This window comes from Oxyura jamaicensis, chromosome 2 (assembly GCF_011077185.1).
Source record: "Oxyura jamaicensis isolate SHBP4307 breed ruddy duck chromosome 2, BPBGC_Ojam_1.0, whole genome shotgun sequence".
In the NCBI taxonomy this organism is placed as follows: domain Eukaryota; kingdom Metazoa; phylum Chordata; class Aves; order Anseriformes; family Anatidae; genus Oxyura; species Oxyura jamaicensis.
This window is the reverse complement of record NC_048894.1, coordinates 69,040,369-69,053,914: the sequence shown is the minus strand read 5'-3', so window position 1 is coordinate 69,053,914 and position 13,546 is coordinate 69,040,369. Positions and strand designations below refer to the sequence as shown.

Here is a 13,546-nt window from a genome sequence, read left to right as displayed (position 1 = left end):
AACCCGCGTTCCCTAAATCTTGCGGACAGGAGGAACGAGCCGCTTTTCCCCGCCACCCCATTTACTTTTCTCCTCCGAGCGAAAAATCCCCGTTGTTTTCGGGGGGCAGTGCTGCTCGGAGGCTCCGGGGGCGCAACCTGCGGCCGGTGCCCACCTCCCCGGCCCTTTCCCCGTTCCCCCCGCCCCGCTCCGCCCCGGGGCAGCGCTACCTGCGCCCTCTGCGGCTCCCCGCCCCGGAGGAGCGGCCGCCCGCCCCGGCGAGAGGCGGGGGCGCTGCTGATCTGCCTCGGCCGCCTGCAGCCCCGGTCCCCACGGGCTGGCCGGAGCGGGGCTGCAGCCTGCGGGACGGGAGCCCCTCGGCTGCAGCGGGGGGAAGGGGGCGAAGTCCGCTCTTCATCCTCAGCATCACCCTCAGCATCATCGTCTTGCTTCCTCGACGGGCATGGCGAGCTGAGCCGTGCACCCAACAGCCGGGCCGGGGGGCAGCCCCCCGGCTCACCTGAGCGGCGATGGGCGGCGGAGGGGGGGCCGAGCGTTGAGCCCCCCTGGCCCGGCTGCCCCCCGCCGGCCCGCGGCGTTAGGGTGTCGCGGGGGGGCCGGGGGGGGGGGAGGGAGAGGCTGGAGGGCTGCGGGGAGCCCCAGGGGAGAGGGGGGAAGTGGGGAGCTCGCCTGCCTCCGCCCGGCCCGGCGCCATGCCGCGGCGGCTGGCTTGGCTCTGCTGCTGCTGCTGGGCAATGCTGCTGCTGCTGCTGGGCTCCTGTCGCTCCACGGAGCCCGCGGAGGGAGGCAGCCTCGGGGAGCCGCCGCAGCCTCCTCCCGCAGCCTCCTCGGGCTTCCTCTACCGGCGGCTGAAATCGCACGAGAAGCGGGAGATGCAGCGGGAGATCCTCTCCGTCCTGGGGCTGCCGCACCGTCCGCGCCCGCCGCCCCGGCAGCCTCTGGCCCCGGCACCGGGGAGGCTGCCGGCGGCTCCGCGCTTCATGCTGCGTCTCTACCACGCCCTGGCAGAGGCTGCGGAGGGCACCGCGGCTGCGGATCGGCGTGGTCGCCAGCCGGTGCCCGTGCCCGTGCCCAGCGCGCAGGACAGCGCCTTCCTCAACGACGCCGACATGGTCATGAGCTTCGTCAACCTGGGTGAGTGCAGGCTGCACGGGTGTGGAGCAGGGGGCCTTAAGCGGCCGCGCAAGTCCCCGCCGGGGATGCAGGGCGAGGGGCCGGAGGCTGGGAACTGAGTGGAGCCCGCTGGGGTTGCGCCGGGTTTGCTGCGGGTGAGGGCGAAGCATCCCTCCGCACCCTCCGACGTTGACCAGGCAAAGGTGCCCAAACAGAGAAATAATAATAATAATAAAAACAAATCATTAAAAGTTGCATTTTTTGCTGTGATGAGCCCAGAGCTCAGTGCCCTTTGGGGCTAAAACCACTCTGCACGGGTTTCCGTGCACAGCCGTGGGAGCGCAGGTTGCACCGATGCTCCCGGAGCTGGGGCAGAGTGCCTCCCCTCCTAGCCCCTGCTGTCCCTTTCGTCTCTTTTGAGCCGTTCGAGCTAGTGCGGGGATGAATATACGTGACTCCGTGTCAGCTGTTCTGGTGCTCGAGCCCGGGAATGTGATAGAAATCTTGAAATAATTTCTGCTAGACGTCAACCTGCTCTTCAAACAAATCATGCTGTCAGCATGTTGCTGCTGCAAAGGGCTCCGAGGTGGGAATTTCAGTGGGAAAGCCATTAAGCTTTTTACTTGAAGGAGCCCTGAATGCTAGCCTGCTATTATAAGGAAACAGTGTAATTAGATTCAGCCTAATGTGGAGAATGAAAATATTTCAGTTGGCAAATTGCAGTTCCTTTTTTAGTGAATTCCTGTGAAGCTCGAGCATCTCAGCAGCGAGTCGGCTGAAAACTGGATCTTTTCACCAGTGGTTGCAGAGCTGCACATCAGGCACCTGCAAACAGCTTGTGGTGTTTGACAGATACAAATTGGTGTGCATTTCATGTGTTTCCTAATCTAGGGCAAGGGTACGTCTCAGGAGTGGGAAATCCATCCGAGTTATCAGCACTGGTAGTTGCATTCAATAGCTCTGAACCTTAGTATATGTATTTAGAACAGATTTAGCCCTAGTCCCTGGGGCTGGGAGATTTTTGTACCCTATGGAAATCCCTGGGCAGGTCAGAGGTGCTCCCCTCACACTGCGAGTGTTTGCTGTGCTGCTTTTGAGTGCAGCATCCTGAAGCCAGCTGGCAGCAAAGCCAGCAGAGTCCGTGGCTAGCTCAGCCCCTGAGACGTGGAAATAGCGTGTGGATTTTGCAACCAGAGAGCAGGTACCTCTGTGCTCCCTTTTGCTGCGCTGCTCCCCTCCCACATCTGCCTGTCCTTTGGGCAAACAGAGCTGCTGCCAGCATCTCTCTCCTTTGTCTTGGGGACTTTAGAGATCTGTGCATGGAGCACGTGATTTTAGTAAGCATGGCATCATCCCTGTAGCTGTCTGTTAGCAATCCCCACAGCACATTTTACTTGAGGGGTGCTTGGCAAAGTGCTGGGCAGTTCCCAGAGGAGCTGATTTCAGGGAGAAATTTGAGCAAGGGGTGTTTTTAGGTTTTTAGCACCCACCTCTATAAAGCATCTGGCAAGCAGTATTAGACGGTAGACCTGAAAGAATTTTGAAAATAAAAGTATTCATACGATTCAAATCAATTCTAATAATTGTGTCTATCTAGACACTTATGTAACAACAAGGAAAAGTAATCATGTAATGTAGTAAAATCGCACAATTGAAACACTGGTTAGGAGTTTCAGGAAGTATGAATCAACTACAGAAATTTCTCATCAACTTCCAAGTTCCGAGTCATAAACCGTAATGTCATTGAACATGATTGTTTGTTACCAAAGTGCTTGCAGAGTGACTGTCTGAAACCAAAGAACTCTTCAGTTGTTCTCTGTAGCTCCTCTGACTTGTCAAGTCATTTTATTTTTCTTCATGTGTATATGGAATTATTGTTTCCAACAAACAATAATTCATGGCAGAGGACTAGAGGAAGCCAGAGGTTATATTGTGATATGGTAACTGAAGGTGCGATGGGTGAAAGCCAGCCTGTGATCTATTGGAGTGGTTTGTTAGGGTGTAGTCTAGAAAATGCAGACACGGATGGTGAGACCAGAGCAGAAAGGGAAGAGCCCTGCCCCTGAAGGACACAGACTATTCCAGGAGGATGTATGCCAAGCAATCCTGAAAGTTCACAGCTGAAGTGTCCTTATAAGCAAATCCTGCCAGAAGGATTTTATTTGGGAGTTTCTGCATAGGGTCAAGCCTCCTATAATAACTTGTGTTTGGTTAAAATCAGCTTCTGAAGAGCTGGGTCCATGTTCAACCTTAAAGAGTTGTCTTTTCATTACTGAAGTGACAGTTACCAAAGAGATCTCAGTGGCCCTTGCCATTTTCTCAGAACCAGAGGTGTGCGGTATTATTTGAGTATACCTCACACAGATCGCCTTGAAGGTGTGTGTGGATGAAGGAAGTGTGTAGATATTGGGGAACTACTGTGTGCATGTGAAAAAAGGTATGAAAGACAGCCACGTGCCTCTTTCTGTTTAATGGGCAGCTGCTGCGACCTGCCTTCAGGTGCTCATGCTGCTTCTGCTGCAGCACAGAACCAGGTGAATATTTGATGTAGTGCTTTTTGTTGTGCTGCAAAGCCATTGCCTAGATCAGCTGCATGGAGAACTCCTGCTTTGTTGTGAAAGTCTGAAGGTGTTAAGGCTCCTTGAAAATTACATTTAATTTTTCCAGCACTCTAACCTGAAAAGAGCCAGTAGCTTGTAGTCTCTGCTGATTTTTAACGTGATTTTTAAAAATTATTATTTTTAATTATTATTATTAAGAAAAAAAGAAAATGGGGTGTGCACAAAGGAGTTAGAGGTTCCCCAAATACAGGGAGCTGCTCTCTGACTGAAAGGACAAGAAACATCAATATTCAAAGTGTAGAGTGTGGGATTTGTCTTGCATATTTAGTGATGTCTGCACTGTTGTATGGACTTGCGAGATGTGGACAATGATTCCCTGAGGGGCTAACTTCAGGGAAACTTGGAGAACTCAAAATTCCTAGGAGATATTTAGCACTTTGCTTTGTTAGGCACCTGGGAAGCAGTATCAGGGAGTATCATAAGTGTCTGTTTCTGTTGCAAGTGAAAACACACAGAAGATTCAAACCAGTTCATATAATTTAGAGAATAAATTTCATTTGTCTATCTAGATATCAAAAGAGATTTTGATAGAAAATACTGGCTATCCCAGGTAAACCTGTTTCCTATTATGGGAAGATGATCCCCAAAGTATCTTATTTCAGGCATTTTCACCGGGATGAGGCACTCAAAAAGTGCCATTTCTTTCCATTTCCCTCATGGGAAGCCTGGATATCGAGTTCAGACAGAAAAATCTGTGTTTTGGATCTCTCTATCTGAGGTTTATTACATCAACCAGGGCACCTAAATAGTGTGCCAAGGGAATGGTTGTACGGCAGGGGCTGAGGTACTGGAGGGGGCATTATAGATCAATGAATATTCTCATGAAACTGTTCCTCTTCAGGAACATCCCTGATCTAAATGTAGCACTGGTACATCTTGACACAGTGCTTTTTTGGAGGAAGGAAAATGTGTTAATATTATCTATTTGACTAATATACCTTCCTCATGCACCTAGTAGGGTTAAATCTTCTTCATCCTCTTGGTATGAGCTGGGATCGGTATGGACATTGCTCTTTGAGGGAGTTACGCTGGACTGAGGGCTAGGCTCAGGCAAAAATCCTTCTGTTTTTCTTCCAAGGCTGCTATAGTGAGAGATGTATCAAATCCCTCACAGCAAATCCCTGCTCTCTAAGTCCAAGGAGATGAGGAGAGAGGAGTCACTATTCAAACCAAACTGCAGGCATGGGCTGGGGGCTGTGACTGATCTGATGTCCCCCTGATTTCCTCTGAATCATCATTGCTGAAGCGAAAAGGAGATGTTCTCTGGTCCCTTTTTCACTAGCTGATTCCTTTAGAGAGCTGTACGTGCAATTTGTATCAGCAGAAACAAGACTCCAGAAGGCTTTTCTACTTTAACTGAAAAGGCTCATACCTTTAAGTCACAAGACCCATGGGTCTCTTGGAAAGACTTAGGGCAAACCCAAGGAAAACCCAGATCATCCTTGAAGCTTTTCTGTATGATTTGAGTTGTGGCCATGTTGAAAAGCTTCTTGAATATTTGAATCCCCAAAACCCAGGCAATTAGTGTCTTCCCTGCCAGCATAAAGCTTGCTATACAAATTCTCTCTCTCAGTTTGCCTACAAAGCAGCAACTTATGGATGTGGTGTCTTCTAAGTCCTCTCTTCATCTCTTTTGGCAGCAGGCACTATCCAGATTTCCTTCTAGGAATGATCTTGCATAAATCCATGGCAAGCACTTACACACAAGAACCATGGCTTTTCATGGGAAGGAAGCATGACTCCATGTTAATTTCTAAAGCAGTGGATTTTTTATTTTTTTTCTTCAGCAGCATCTGATCAGCCTACCTGTCTTATTACGTGCTATCGTGCTTGGTGTCAGGGGATATGGAATTCGGTAACCAAGATGTATCAGGGACATGGCGTGATTATAGTGATGGGATCTTACCATTCATACTGTCATCCCATCTGTTTATACTCTTGGCCACATGTTGTAAAGGTCAAGACATCTACTCACAGGGAATAACTGGAGTGTGTGATGCTGTGTATCTGGCTGTGCTGCCAGCTGGCTGTGTAAAGCCTCGCTCTCTCGGCATGCGAGCATCCTCCTCCACGTGTGTCCAGAGCAGGCCAGTATTAGAAATCATGAAGCTGATGATGGGAATAAGCTTACTGACATCTGCCAAGACTAGTGTGCTGGGTTTTAATGCCAAGACAGATCCCAAGTGTCAGAGAGCAGCCTTATATTATCTGTTCAACTGATGCAGCTCAAGGTCCTCATGTATGTCATCTTCCTGAACTTGCTGCTTGCTAGCTGCCTGCTGGCACATAGCTGACTGATGACAGGATTAAAGAAAAGGCAAACAGTCCATCGTCATCCTTTGATTGCTCTTTCCCTTTTTAGAAGGACTTTTTAGAAGTCCTTAGCTTCTTCATGCTATGAATTTGGGTGACTACAGGAATCTTTCTGGCTTTGGACAGATTTGTGGCTCCAGGAGAAGCTGCTGATCAAAACCTGCAGTGTCGACATTGGTGGAGGGCCACGTTTGTATCCAGGTGTCAGTGTCATCGAGACTGAGCTATTCGAACCAGATCATGCAAGATTAGCCAGGACTATTCTCTATCTTCTGAAAGCTTTATAGAGCTTAAAAATTTACACTGTCCTAAATTTGGGTGAGGGAAAAAAGATAAAAAAGCGATTGTAAATAGAAAAAGTAAGTATTGCCAAAGTGGTCTTGATCAATTCAAGCCAAACTTTGTATGTGTATATAAATAAGAAGTTGCATTTTGTAATACAAACCTAGGTGTGTGTGTGTGTTTATTTGTTTTGAAAATATTAAAGCAGCATTTTCTAATTCTTTTTGTGACTCAAACAAAGCTGAAACCAAACTGCTTCTTTAAGAAAGGTGCTTTTTTCAGAGCTTCCTTTCCGCTGAATATTTCATCAGCAAATTACCTGGGCAGCCATCGTGGATGTCCTGTGCTGAGCTCCTGCAGGGACTTCTTGCTGCTGGCTCACGCCTTTGCCAAGGAGCTACATGTCCTTGCTGAGCCTGGCCCAGCATATCACGGTGGTGACGCTCTCTCTCGTAGTTTTAAATATAAACTTTTAAGTGGTGTTTGTGATTTAGGAGGAAGGAAGGTGGTGTTTAGACTTTCCATGCTGTGGAGGCATGATTCTTTTTAAGTCATCTTGCATCATTGCTAACTTGTGCGGCGTTAGAGGAAAGTACGAGTTACTTGAGACATAAACAGTACCATTGTGTGTTTCTGCTGTTTCCCAGCAGTGGCACAGCAGTGCTCTTAAGTACACTCCACCTACCAACGGATTAGCATTTCCGTTTGACCATTTATGTAGTGATGTGAAACAGAGAACAGGCAGTATAGGGATCTTCAAAAGCCACCTTGGCAGCCTGCTCTGGGTGGCCCTGCTTGAGCAGGAGGTTGGACCAGGTGGCCTCCATGGGTCCCTTCCCACCTGAACCCTTCTGGGATTCTATGATAATGCATGGATGGAATAATCTCTCGTGGTTGAGAGAGTCCCATTTGCTTTAGCAGGCATCACACCAGTGTGTGGGAGACCAAGGTCAAGGTCCAGAAAGTCTCTTCTGTTTGAACTCTTTGGAGGGTGACACTGGGTCGTCCCAAGGTTTCTTGTTTGATGTATGGAGAAGGCGATCCAGGCTGGGATTCACCAGATACATGTGAAAACTGGCCAGTGACTTGTCTCTTTCGACCTTTCATGGCTGGACAAGGAGGAGTAACAGTGCCTCCTGTCTCCTCCCAGAGTGCTCTGAAGCCCTGTACCTTGCACCTGGGGCCAGTTCCCAGGATAGTGGCATTTTTGGGAGGGCACAGGGATTCAGCTGCTGCAGGGAAAAATAATAATAATAATAAAAACCTTAATTAAGGGAGCTGAGCCTTGCTGGGATTGCAGGGGTGTTTGGAGGGTCATGCTGCAGTTTGATTTATAAAACCCACTTTGGACTGGGTCTGGTATTTCCTGAACTTTCAATTAGTTAGATTCCAAGGCCAGGAGACAGTTGCATAGAATTGGATGGGTTTTAGGGTGTGGATTTTATTTATTTATTTAGTTATTTATTGTGATGGCATAAGATGATTTTTGTTTTGTTTTCAAGGGCACAAAGATTTTGACAGAAATGCCTGCAGCTCTCTCTTTCACGTTGCAGTGTTCATCATAGCACAATGACAGAATTGAATCAGTCGTGGCAACAGTGGGATTTTTTTGGCAAAAAAAGTATAATGTAGACAGAGCTGAAGTGTTCTGCTAACTAAAACAGTAGCTGTATTTTAAGAGAGCTAGACATGACTGTTTTGATCCAATGTGGTGTTAATCACAAGAATACATAACTGCTTTCCTGTGAACTTTACCCTTAAAAATATCCAATGATATCACCTGATGTTTTGCACGAATGCTCAGTATAACCAGAATTTAGAACAGCTGGCTCCATGTAAACTTGGAATATTCATAGGTCAAATATTAGTGTATAAATAAAAACATTTTGAAAATGAAAACAGAAGCACAGTATTTGAAATACTTTCAGTGTGCAGATGTACTTCAGGGCTTGAATAGCTTTACAAATTAATCAAGGCACTGTTAACACTTGTTCTGAAGAAGTCAAATTTCCTGATAGTAAATGAGAATGTGTTTTTCAAATGGTATTCCAAAGATGTCACACCATATAATTTAATAGTCATTCGCAGTAAGGAAGACATGAATCAACTGCTTGAAACTCCCATGTAAATAAGATACATTTGATCAAGCCGAAAACTTACTGGGGTGAAAGGAGAGCCACTTTTTTTTTTTTTTTTAATCAGGTGGAGGCTGTAAAATATGCTATGTTTAAAACACAAAACTGTGCTATTTCATGCAAGCGCAGAGGCAACATTCTTATCTTGTCATTTACTGCATTACGTGTGCATGGTGTGTATGGTCAAGGTATTAGACACTGTGTTTGTGTAAGGGCTAAGGGGTGACATAATGTCTATTGAAGCGTACTCATTTAGCTTCACACCAGGCAACAAGGATCATGTAAAAAATGAGAACAGATTAAAGCCTGTGGGCAGGCTGTGATATTCACACCCATAAGCAAAGAGGTGTTGGCGAAAAGGGTCTGTAGTTTTTGTCTGAAACGGAGGAGCTGTATTGCATCATTGTGTCTCCTGACCGCTGCTCCCTGGAGTTTCCAGAACGCTTGAGAGATGAATCAGGGAGAATAAAACTGTACGCAGTCAATCCCAGTCCTCTTACAGGGAATAAAATTGTCCAAATTAGTTGGAAATAATGTTGAACCAGAACAAGCATCTACAAGACGTAAAATAGTTGTCTGCCTCCGTCTTCGTAAACTGTGTAATAAAAGCTGTTTAGACATGAATGTGTAGTCTTCCGTATTTTTCAAACCTCATTAAAAGTATGTGGAATAAGGATCTTTACTGGGGAATAAAGAAGTGGATGGGGCTTTATTTCTGCTTAAGCACAGTTGTGATAGACTCTCAGAATAATTCGCATTGGAAGGGACCTTAAATATCATCTAGTCCACCTCCCTGCCATGGCAGGGATGTCTTCCACCAGATCAGGTTGCCCAAAGTCCCATCCAACTCTGGTCTGAACATACTTCCAGGGGTGGGGCATCCACGACTTCTCTGGACAGCCTGTTCCGGTACCTCACTCCCTTCATCCTGAAACATTTTACCCTTTTATCCAAAGCAGATTAAGCCCAGTTCCTCAATACATTTGCATGCAAGCCCTAGAGGCTTTTCCACCAGCTCTCCCCTGACCTTCCTTACCTTGCCAGGGTCAGGCTTGGCTCCCCTAGGATCCCAGCAGTGGAACACCCTCTGGGTGCCACAGGCTGGAGGGGATGTGGGGCCCCATCCTGCAGAGGGGTAGCATTTAGGCACCCTAATTTACCCAAGAACTGGGGATTAAAGCCTACATCTCAGGCATGTTCCTCTGGGTTAGTGAGGAACGCTGAGCAGTGATTCACCAAGCCAGGATTTAAAAATCTCAGTAACAGCCGTGGAGAACCAGAAGATCCCGAGTCCCAGTTACATACGTGAGTGAAAGAAGATGTGTGCTTATTTTTAAGCATCAACTTTATAATGAATGGACAGGATTAATTCAGTAGTAGTTCCTGTCACTAAATATGTTTTTCTCATTGCAGTGCGTGACTCAGCTGTGCATGATCTTTAGTGCAAAATGGTGGGAGCATGGTTCTAAAATTTAAGCTAGTTATGTAATTTGTATTTTGATATCTGTACAAAGGTTTGATCTGAAAGTACAGAATCCAGGTATGTGATTGAAATGATGAAGTCTAGAGAATAAACCCTTCATTTTAGAAAAACAGCAGTTTCTCTTGCCCACAAACCATCATCCTGAGACCGCATTTCAGGCATGCAGACCCTTTTACTTAATTATTGTAACATCAAACGTCTTCAACATGAAAGGGACCAAGCAGTGGCTATGCAAGATAATGACTTGTTTATAAAAATAATTTAAACAGCATATGAAAAGAATAAACATGCATGTCCTGCCAAAATTCACTGTATGTTCTGCAAGCTTTAGTGATTGTGAATCTCTTGGCTTGTTCTTTCAATCTCTTTTTTTTTTGTTAAATTCCTCCCCCCCAAAGAAAAGAAAAAGAAAAAAAAAAAAAGAAGGGAAAGAGAGGGAGTGAGGAAAGGAGGGATACAAAAAAAAAGTTCTCATACTTAAGGAAGTTCCTACTTAGTATGCTATGGAAGATAGCTGGAGAAAAAATGTTTGCTGAATGCAGGGCAAGCAGTATTTTCACTTCAAGATGTCTGTGTTTTGTCTCTCGCATGTGATGGTTTTTACACTTTAATGACTGTAGCAGCCATCCTCTCCAAAAATGTTCCATTGTGCAGGATGTGGAGGGCTCCTTGCCTGTTATACAATGCAAGGATACGACTATCTTTTATCCAGGGCCTGAAAACACTTCACAAGCATTGAAGTCTTACAGTGTGCTCTGACTAATGTAAATGGCCATTATATTCATTTTCCGAACAGCTGAATGGAGGCTCAGAGGACACGACCAGACCGGGGGGCTGCGAGGTTCTTGCTCGCGGCCCTGTGATCTAACCACGAAACCGCATCTCTGGCCTGGCAGGCCTCCAGGTGGCTCGCACAGTACACTCTTATTTGGCAAAATCCATCCTCCCCCAGGTTGCAGTATCAGTCATCTGTACACCACAGCTTCTCACTTTACGTGCTCTGTGGTCCTCCCTGGTGTTGAACCTTCCTCACCAGCATTGTATGATGTTCTGTGGGCACCCTCCCTCAGGGACATGGCTCCTCAGACATGCTTGTGAGCAGCTTGGCTTTGGTATAACCTTCCACTTTTGTGGGTGTTCTCTGAACACAATATTCACCAGTTGTCCATTTGTACCTGATACATACTATTTGCCCTGTCCAGTGGAGTACATGGCATGGGGCAGAGGTGGGCTTGTGTGGCCATGAGCATAGCTCGGCCACCCTGAGGCTGTCCAGGAGGGGAGGGATTTGGGGGCATCTCCTTCCCTGAGCTCTCCCTGCTTTTGACAGTTTTCTCACAGGTTACTAATATTGCCTGGGGAGCTAAGATTATGTTTGAATGCAGTTCTATTTTTAATGTATATTGAATTAACAATAGTTGAATCTTTTCTGAAAATAGCTCTGTTTTTATGTGTCTGTTGAATCTCTGATACATTGGCATAGGCTAGTGTCCAAGAGGATTTCATCAGGAAAGATGAAAGAGGTCACAGGCTGGCACGCTTTACACTTGAAAATGTTGGAGAGCCTAGTAAAGTTTTGGTTGACTTTTGGTGACATGAAGGCAGTGAAAGGGATTTGTTTAGGTAAAGCAATGTCCATGCTGCAGGGAGGCTAAAAGTAGGTGTTCTGAGTTAACTGATACTTTTGTTAAAAATCTCTGAAAAAAAATACAGTGTAATGGCTGAAGCCTTTATAATGACTTCTTTATATTGCAGGAGCTATTGGAGTTGGGTCCGCCTGATGCTTTTGCTATCACTAGCCTCAGTAAAAATAATTTTATGGGGTCCCAAAACATTCTGTTGCTTCTGGCAGCCGTTGAGCTGGCAGCTCAGCTTCACTGGGGCTTGAAGAGATAGTTCATTAATTCATGGCACTTTCCAGAATAAACATGGCAAACCTCCTCTGAAATAACAGACGGTAAATCCTCCTTGTCATTCAAGACCGCACATTTGTCTTCGGAAAGGGGCAGTGAAAGAAGCTGTCCATCTTGTAATGAATGAAAAAATAAATAGCGGATGAATTGTGCATTGTGTCATGCTTGACATGGCAAGGCTTCGAGTAGAATAACAACAAACCTTTCCTCTTGTGTTTTCCCTGTTAAATGTGGACCTGAACTAAGCAATGCCCACTAGGCAGGCTATCAGACAGAATAAATATCGTGGCTGTCTGGCAGAGATTCCCAGTGGGAACTGCAGCCTGCTTTGCCCCTGCTGTGGGCTTGCCCTCTGACCCCAGGTGCTTTGACTTGTTTGGGAGGGTGGATTTCAGCACCTCTCCACTTTGGGTCTTCAGAGACTGGGCTCCCTCGTTTTTTGGCACTGCAAGGTTTCCAAAGGTTGCTGTGAGGCTGGGTTGCTCCGAGTGCACAGATGTTTTGTGAAGCTTGTTATTTTCTATGTTGGAGGTTATGAGTCAGATTACTGTTACCAAAATGTTTATGTGAAATCATTTCTGAGTCATATATTTGCATCATATACAACCTGTCTGACAATCAAAACATTCAGCACTCGGCTAATGATTATACTAAGTTTTCCAACACTCTGCTCCAACATAATTACGCAGCAAAGTGCAATATATTACTTTGACAGCGTTCTTCATGTGTCTTGTGATGTCAGAACATCATAATTGCTATTATTTGAAATTATCAGATAAATATGTACTTTGTTGCATGCACCAAAGTTAAAAATAGTGAGATGCAGTCTCTCAGAAACGAAATGCCCTGCAACTGTTCCCAGAAATATGCTTTATTGCTTCCGAAGAAAATATAAATTTCAAAAATTTCATAGTACTTTTAACCATGTTCTGTCCAGTGGGGTGCATGATTAAGGTTTGGTGATGAACTCGTGGACAGTTTTGAATATTTGTGTGGAGAAATTGTTTGAATACCAGGATTTCAGCAGCTGCTCGGAAGGCTGTTTGATAGTTTCTGTATGACACAGTTTATAAGATAGGACTGGAGTGTTTGTAGCAGAGTGGAAGACATAAACAGTCTGTAAACTACAACTTGATGCATGCTGTGTTTATCTGTTGTGTAAGCTCTAACATAAATAGGGGTCACTTGCAAAAATACTCTGAATAATTAGGGCAAACATTTAAAAATACATTTACCTTCATGCATGCGAGAACTAGGGCAGGACTGTTCATTGCTGCATCCGAGTAAGTCCAGTAACTCCTTTTTAAATGTCTGTCATAAAAGGGGTCAGGGAAAAACCAAACCCCTCCCCAGCTCGATTATAAGAAAAGTGTCAAGGAGATTAAAAATACATAAGGGCACAGGGCTGCTCGTCTATTTGTTTTTAAGTAACTTTCTGTTAAATAGCATGTGGACTTTGAAGTGGAAAATGATTCTAGGGCTGACTTGTCTGAAATTTGGCTAACAGTCTTTTGGAATTGGCTTTTAGAACTGGAATCCAGCCAGTTATAAGTGTGAAGGGCACTGACAGGTCCCTCTAAGTACAAAATATCATTGGATTTCATCACTTTTACTGAACTGGCATGGTGCAAAGTGCAGGATGGATTATGATGACATTCTTTATGTTTCTAGTAAAAAAAGCATGAA

General features: G+C 45.7%; 1 protein-coding gene across 2 annotated transcripts in view; it reads left to right on the top strand.

Moving 5' to 3' along the window:
* The first annotated feature begins 235 nt into the window (after positions 1-235).
* Positions 236-13,546, top strand: part of BMP6 (bone morphogenetic protein 6) — an 88,360-nt gene continuing 75,049 nt past the window's right edge. Inside the window, exon 1 of one of the 2 annotated variants that reach the window (XM_035317336.1) lies at positions 236-1,134. In XM_035317336.1, the coding sequence (XP_035173227.1) occupies positions 693-1,134 (442 nt within the window). In that variant the 5' untranslated portion in view covers positions 236-692. The remainder of the gene's footprint in view (positions 1,135-13,546) is intronic. The other variant, XM_035317335.1, reaches the window with a different exon arrangement.